General features: G+C 38.3%; 1 protein-coding gene across 1 annotated transcript; it reads right to left on the bottom strand.

The window, feature by feature from the left end:
- Positions 1-349: 349 nt before the first annotated feature.
- LOC108358236 (uncharacterized) lies at positions 350-1,689 on the bottom strand. Its single transcript, XM_017609455.1, has one exon. It carries the CDS (start codon positions 1,687-1,689, stop codon positions 580-582), a length of 1,110 nt encoding a protein of 369 aa, XP_017464944.1. The 3' UTR covers positions 350-579.
- Between the last annotated feature and the right edge of the window lie 6,609 nt (positions 1,690-8,298).

The following is an 8,298-nucleotide window of genomic DNA, read 5'->3' as shown; positions in this document are numbered from 1 at the left end:
GTAATATCGTTTCGAATTCCCTTTGCCGAAGTTGTTTGGATGTTGACGCATTTTCTACTTTGAAAAAAAATGTCTTGAAATACCAACCATTAGACTCCTTAATATTGAAAATGTATTAAAGGTATTTGAAAAAGAGATTACTTATCCATCTCGCGCGTTTTCTTCCATGCGCTGATATGTGGCATCCCTACAATAATTAAAAATTCTCAACCTGTTGCTTCAAAAGCGTTAAGCGTGTAATTTTATAATCCTTAATTAAAATTTTTTAGAAGTATTTTATTTATTTATTTATTTATTGATGTATACATTTATTCATGGATACATAAAAAACATTTGTATGTACATAAGCTTCGTGGGAATGAGACAGATATATAGTAGGAATATATACACTGTTATTTCTTTATAACTTAAATCTAAGTTGGCAGCAATATTTTACAATATCAAAATAAAAAACAATAACGTAAAACATAAAAAAAACCCCTTCACGGCAAGTGTGTGACAAATTAAATAACCCAATGCATTCTTAGTCTAACAATCGTCATCGCCATCAGCCTCGTCATCAGTAGGCCTTGTCGTTGTTCACTTGAAGGGTAAACCATTACTTGGTTCTTCGAATGGGCCATGACCGAAGTGCAGTGGATCGCGTTGAATTTCCGAACGTGTACGCGCTGCCCTTTGATCGGCCAAATGCTGCTGAGCGGTTACAAAGTTCAACGAACCCGAGCCCAAAGTGACAGAACCATCAGGCAGACGCACAAAGCCGATACCGCCCGAACCCAGCGCAATTGAGCCACCACGTGCGCTATCGCCTTGCAACCCCAACCGCTGCTGTTCGCGCAAAATCGCATTGGCCGTAGAGTCCAATTGCATAGAGGAAGGTAGTGGCGCTATTGCGCCTGTGCCAGAGGCACCCACTTGTGCGCGATAATTGTTGACAAAGGCTTGCGAGAGGAACGGTTTGGTGTCCTGCGAGATGTCATTGTCGACGAACTCTACAACGGCGTACTGCTTCAGCTGTCGGCCATTAACCACATAGAAGCCACTATCCGGACCGGTGACATAGTTGAACACTGGCTGTTGACCGAATGGTACGCGCAACGGCTGGGGCTGGGGCTGCTGCTGCTGCTGCTGCTGCAAGGAGGCGGGTATAAAGAGTCCCGATGCGGATGGCGCTGAAGCGGTAGAGCGTGGATAATGGAAGCCGATGACTGGCGGTGAGCTGCCCGTAGGGCCGAAGGATGGCTGGCGTCCGGCTGCACCATTTGCCGTGGGGAAACCATTGCGCAGCTGAAAGCTGGGTTCGCGATAATTGCCGGCGAAAGTGTTAAACGGTCCGGGACGATAGGTTGGTGGTCGTTGTTGTGGTGCTGGTGCTTTTGTTGGTCTCGGCGCAGCCGGATGCACTTGAATGAGTGTTTGAACCTGTGGGCGTGCTGGTGGCGCAGTTGGTGGCAGTGGCTGTAGTTGAGGGCGACCGGTCGGCAGTTGTGGCAGTGCTGGTACTGGTGGTAAAGGCGCCGTCGTGGGAATCGGTGCGAAGTAATGGCCGCGGCTAGGTTGGGGTGCTGATGGCGCCGTTAGTAGTGCGGGTGGATCGTAATGGTAACCGTCGGCGTTGACGTGATTGAAAAGCAGTAACAGCATAGAGGTAGCGGCCAGACGGCGAATGGCTGATGTAGCGGTCGTCATCTGGTAGGATGAGAGAGAACAGAAAGAGAGAGAAATTATAATCAGTAAGGGTGAAAAAAAAATATTTATTCAAGTAATTTTTTTTATTATTTTAGCTTGGATTACTAGTAATCTTTAAATGCTGGACAAATAAGCCCGCAGTGATTTATAAGACGTTTAACAAGTTCGCTACTTAAGTCTTTTGTTTTACCCAAGCAATGCGCTCTTTTCTGGCCACAACAGCTTTGTCCTCCATTCTAAATGGATTGCAACGCTTACGCTTCAATAAACACAAATACATATTTCACAGTTGCAGCTGAACTAAAGTGCGTGACACTCCGCTATCGCCACCTAAACAACATTCCAACTTGGCGCACGAAGCCATACATACATATGGTGCTGATATGTTTTAAGGCAAAGCAAGTTTTTCTGTCAATTTAATTAATAAAATAAAGCATAATTGTGTACGCTAAGTGAATGATATACATATTTAAAAGCTGCAACATTCACGCCAAGTCAAATCACAAAAAAAAATGTCTTCGGCTTGATTAATGGGAGCATGAGTTGCTGAGCGGCGTTAATTATGTCTGACCAGCAGTTGTTCTAATCACGTGTTACGTGTATTTTGTTTTTTTTTTTTGTTTGTTGTTATGATGTCAACTTCAGTCATTGTCATTGAGATTTCAACAAATGGCTTTAATGCATTTCACGATTTGCCATTTCAAACTGTTGACAATGACAACGTTTGCAGCATTGGCTGAAAACATTCTTTCAAAGCTTTAATTAGAATGGAGAACAGCATCGATATTGAGTAATCATTACAATGGAATACTGCGACTTAGTGAGTGGTTTTAATATCGTTAATATTAAGCAGTCAGAGATTTTTAAGAAAGACGAGAAAACCATTTATATAAAGGTTTCATAACGGTTATAAATAATATGATTGAAAAAGTATAAATAAAAAATAACAAGTAATTTTTAGCAAAAAAAAAAACGGCTTAAAAGCCGACTGTAAAAGTGTAACAAGGTTTTATTTTTTTTTGGAAAGAGTTGCCACCTGTTAAAAATTTTAATTCAAATTAGTTGTCAAGTAAAATTAATTATTACATATTACCAATATTATATCTTAAGCTATAAGAAGGAGGGTTGTCACCTGTCTTAAAAAGGAAGAAAGGAAGGAAGGGGTTAGTTTAAAAATGCTTAGAAGAGGGTTGCCACCTACTTTAAAAGTCGAATCTTGTTAATTTATAGATAAGGAAGTCATATGAAATATTAAAATATGGGGGTCGAAACGAAATACGGCTACACTTTGAATATTTTTAAAGTACCGAAAAAGGGTTGCCACCGGTTTAAGAAGTAAAATCCAAATTATTTAATAAGTTAAATTAATTATTAAAAGGTTGGGTTTGAATCGAAATGGGATTGAAAGGCCATTGCTACTTAATTATATTTACGTGGGTTGCCACGTGCTAAAAAGTCTAACCCAACTTAATTCATTATTCAATGGAAATATGTGTCCCAATTGAAAATACTTTTGAAGAGGTCTGCCACCTGTTTGAAAAGTCGAGTTAAGTTAACTTTTACACAAGTTATATAAAATATTAATATAATTTTGATTAGGGTTGCCACCTATTCGAAAAGTCATATTTATCTGAATATATAAATACATACATATACAGCTATGGTCCAAGATTGAGCGCCAAAATTCATGATGAAATTGTTTGCAATTTATGCTTATTTAGTTATTTTTAATAATTTTCATTTAAAATAGAAATATTCAATCTATAACAGAAACCATATAAATGAAGGTTTAAAAGCTTGCACAAAATTCACAAAAATTAATCTGACTTCAAAAAAATTTCATCAAAATTACAAATTTTTTAAACAAATTTTCAAATTTTCTTTTTTTTGATTTTCGAGTATGCAGATTTTTAGTCTAACAAAGTCCAAGTTTCATTTGGCTAAAAATTACCGTTGATTTTTGAGATATTTTTTTGTCTATGGTGCTGCGCATTTGTTTCCATATAACGCATGAAAAAAAATTTATTTTTTATGAAAAAATAAACACCCTAGACAAAAAAATCTCAAAAATCTATTCCATTTCGACGTTTTAAAGCCATGCGGGTTCAGTAGTTGCTTTTAATGTCGCGGTCACCAGGCATCCATATGAGTTGAATTCTGTAATAGGCCTACAATTGCTCCGCGCTGCCTCTTAGATGGTCAAAATTTCCTCTTGATATACACTGCAGTGGACAAGTAGAAGAAAAGATTTCTTTATCCTCAGTTCAGTTGAAAAAACTTTTCCTCTGACTTTTCGTCAAGTTAAGAGTAATCAGTATAAAAGTATATGGCATTAGGCATTCGGTGAATTTTGCTATATCAATTTTGTCGTCTTTTAATATCTGTCAAAAATAAATTTTTCATCTATAATTAAGTGATTTGTGTTAGAATATAATATGCATTGTGCATTTCATGACAACCGGGCCACCTAAATATCTCAAAAACGCGAATTCCCAGTTCTAACAAACTTTGCACAGCTAATCTTTGACATGTGTACTTTTAATTGAAAAATTTTCAGAATTACTATTTCTTTGTTTTAAAATTGCGGACCGAAATATCTCCAAAATTTTGCATACAAATTTCCAACTATTTAATTAGAATAATTTCGAGTATACAGTTCTGTAGACCATTAAATTTTAGTACAACAAAGTGCCAGTTTGAAGTTGCTAAAAAATCGCGTTGATTTTTTTTTTAATATTTTTTTTTTTGCTGACATATGTATATGCACATTAATCTAAACAATCGTCGAAAACGATACCCAATTAGTGTAACTACACAAGACCATAATTCTAAATGTGTTTTGTTTTTTCCTTTCCTTCCTTACTTCCTGCTATATTTGGTAGCTTATTTGTCACCTTTGGCAATCGCTTTTGTCTGTATTTTCAACTAACAAAAAACATAAGAACAAAACTAAAACAAAAGCGGCGCGCAATCATTTGAACAAACGAACGATCGCTTGTCTGCCTTGACAGCCGCCAGCTCGACAATCCGCTGATTGTAACTCGAACGCTTACGATTTGTCTTTGTCGTTAATTTGCCATAATTATGGCGAGTGCTGGTGGTGCATTACGAGTACATAAATACATTTGTTTTTTTTCGACTGCAACTCAGACCAGGCAAACACGCTGCCTGCTAATCCGTTAGATAATGGTCTGGTTGGTGTCGGGCGGTGTCGGGCGGTGTCGGCGCAGGCGTAAAATTTTTTGATAAATGAAAACGCCATAAAGTGACGCCGCCTTTGCAGCTGCTGTGAAGTTGCGCTGCTACTGCGCTGGGCCACATTGCTAGTTATGCAACGAAGTGAGTTTATATGTATGTATTTATATTTTGGTAAGCTACGCGAAATTCTACTACAATTGCTGCAAATTAAAGTCAATTAAAACATTGATTGATTAAGCAGGTAGGCAAGCGTTCGTTTTGTAGCCGGTAATTCTCAAGCTGAAATTAATTTGTGTGTGTATGTATGTTGGTGTGTATTGTTTACATTTTGCATACGAAATTGCATCTGTTTGTTGTCTGTTATTTGCGCATTCATGCTGGGGCTATTACAACGAATTAGGCGATAATGCCGAGAGAGTGTTGGCGCAAATTGTCTGCTAAATGTCCGAGTAAGAAAACCACTCCGGTTAAGTGCCGGCCGGCTGGATTTGTTTGCTAACCCGTAGTTGACTATGAGAACACCTTCATAAATAGTTACATACAGTTATTTTGTTGTGGTTAATGGTAGGCGGACAACTCAACTTTGTCGTGCGCCAAGCCACTTGCAAGTGCAATTGTATTTTTTTTATTTGTTTTTTTTTTTTGTTCTTATTTTCAGCGTGATTATTGGCAGCTGGTTGGCAATGAATAGAAAAAATCGCTGTATTGCTGTTAATAAATATTTGAATTAATTTAATTACAACGACAGTATGTGGCCTGTTGCAGCAATGCATTCGTTCTAATTGACTATTTGATGTGTTCTATGGAAAAACAATTTTATTGGGTTAGATGTTTTGTATTAATTTATGAATAAAATTTATGAAGCGTGGTCAGGAATAATAGCACAACGTGATGCTGTTGGCTGAAAACAATGGATTTGTGTGAAGAAAACTAGTTTATTCGTAGATTATAATCAGGTAAATGCCATAAATAGAAGTTGTTGTGAATGGAGTATCTAATTGGGAAAGGTGATGTAAGTTCGAATACTTTCTGAGAATGCTTATTGTGAATATGGAACGTTATAAGTAGGTAAGGAATTTTAATTGGCTCACTCCATTTTTTTCTGCTATCGATACTTGCTGAAAATATTTAACGCCGAACCCGGTAGTGGCCGCAGTTTAAGAGGAAGTACTTGACTTCACCACGCATTTTTAATTGGCGTCCATTGGTGATTGGAAATGGAATGCAATGGTTAATGGAAGTCTTCAATACCAAAATTAGACAGGCATAGAAGTGTATCATGAATCCTCCTCGCTTCCTTAGGCAGCCTGAGAGGCGATACAAGAAGTTAGACTATGAGCAGCAACGAGTCGCTTGAGCTTCACTTTAATGCCTATTTTCCTTGTAGCTTATCTCCAGGAGAAGCCTCCTTTAGATGAAACGCACATTAGTGGAATTGTCCATTCTGATCTGCTCTATGATCGTCGTCTGACCTGGCCGATAAAACCGTTTAAGTTCTTAAAGTCTTCGAGACCTATTTAAGCAAATTGCGGGAGGGATCTGTATTTCCCCCAGAACACCAAGGGTCGTCAAAATGGTGTTTATTCTGAAGGTCGGGAAAATCTTTCATGTTTCACCTTAGGATTTCACGCCAATTGACCTGTTTTCGTTTCTGCTGAAGACTGTGAACTGAACTGAGACTAATTGAACTCGACATACATAAGAAACGACATTACTCGAGATCGTCTATCTAAAGCTTAACATATGTATAATAAGGGAAGGTCCATGAAGATAGCGCTACTTATAACTGTGCAGTGGATAAATAAAGCCTACAATCATACAAATTTCTAGAAGCTGTCGTAGCTGATTCAGGTTGTGGCTGCTTTAATTACAGAGTGAACAGATGAAGTAGACGACGTGAGTAAATTTCCTGGATATTCTATACGAATAAACCCAAAACGGGCGAGTAAAGATCCCCAACCCTACTTTGAAGAGTGCTCGCCCTATTAAATTCGACTAGCTCGTACTGTAGCACGTACAAAGCACTGCCTTCAAGGATATGCATGGTGTGCATCGCATACCACTTTCACTCTGGCACTTAACGCCTTAACATAAAACCTCTTAGCATTGCAGGCAAACTGTCGCATCCTGGGCTGGACAATCTTAGCTCGTCTCCCTTAAGGGATGATTGAGTGGACCGTAAAGGCTGCTGAGAAGGAACAGAGAACTTTTGAAAGGATGAGTCGAAGCTTATTGGAGAGCTTATGGGTGACCTTCTAACATGAGCTCTACATCAACAGCAAGTTTAGATTTGTTGGCTAAGGTAGCGGTTTTCCGCCAGAAGTGACTGCCTTCAATGAAGCAGTGGATAGACTTCTCCATGAAATTTTCTTACTAGATTTATTTATGTAGCAGCCAGGCCACATTATCATCCCCTTGAAACGATGTCACCTAGCCACTGATCCAATGAGGTTCACTCTTGAACAGATGCATCTCAAGGGCTTCTTTGTCCAAAGTGAACCGGACTTTTATAGTGGCCAATAATTACTACATTCCAGCAAGAAAAATATCTCATTACAAAGGTAAATAAAAATTAAAAGAATCACAATCTGCAGTGCCAAGTCATTGCCTCAAATACAAGTAGAGCAGCAAATCAGATTGATTCCCAGAACACCTGCAAATTTCACACTCTTTAATAGCTCAATAAAATCTTGACGCTGATTAGTTAGTTAGTTTCGCACACATATTTTAACGATTATGGCTCATCATAAATCCATTAAAATTTTATTGCATTTTAATTAAAAAATAATAATAATAAATTCAATAAATTCCAAACGAAATATTTAGGTAGCGAACCGTCGAGTGGTTCTTAATTGTTGTCATTAGTAACACTTATGTATGTATAGCTTTGGAAATCACTAACGTGATATCGTTATTTATTTTTTTTTGGTTTACACCACAACTTGTGGTACATTTTCACGCTCGTAACACATTGCTGGTGGACTGACGCTTATCGCACGGTTAATGGCTTAATTAACTCGCCATGCAACAAACAAACAAACAAACATTGTAAACAAAAATCGCCAACACAGAGAAGTGGGTGAGCGCTGAAAAAAATGGGGCAGAAAACACGAGATAAATAAACAAAAAAGCAAACAGCAGGTGTAGGCGTGGGTGTAAATGCATTTCTGCAGGCGTTTCTTTTCGTGTATACCCCGCTACGCCATGGCGGCATGCGACAAGCAAGATAAAAGCAAACCGATTTATGTGTGTAAGCATAATTTATTTAAAAAAAAATAAATCAACGGAAAAAGAGAACAAAAGTTGGAATCACACACACTCCGCTCACTTGCAGAGTTGCACGAAAACGAAAAACCCGGTTAGCGGCAGCAGCAGCACCTGCGTCCCAAAAAGTTTGCCGCCTGCTTGATT

This window comes from Rhagoletis zephyria, unplaced genomic scaffold (genome assembly GCF_001687245.7).
Source record: "Rhagoletis zephyria isolate East Lansing unplaced genomic scaffold, Rhagoletis_zephyria_1.1 Rzeph_scaffold_00224, whole genome shotgun sequence".
Classification (NCBI taxonomy): Eukaryota; Metazoa; Arthropoda; class Insecta; order Diptera; family Tephritidae; genus Rhagoletis; species Rhagoletis zephyria.
This window is presented reverse-complemented; position numbering and strand designations above follow the sequence as displayed.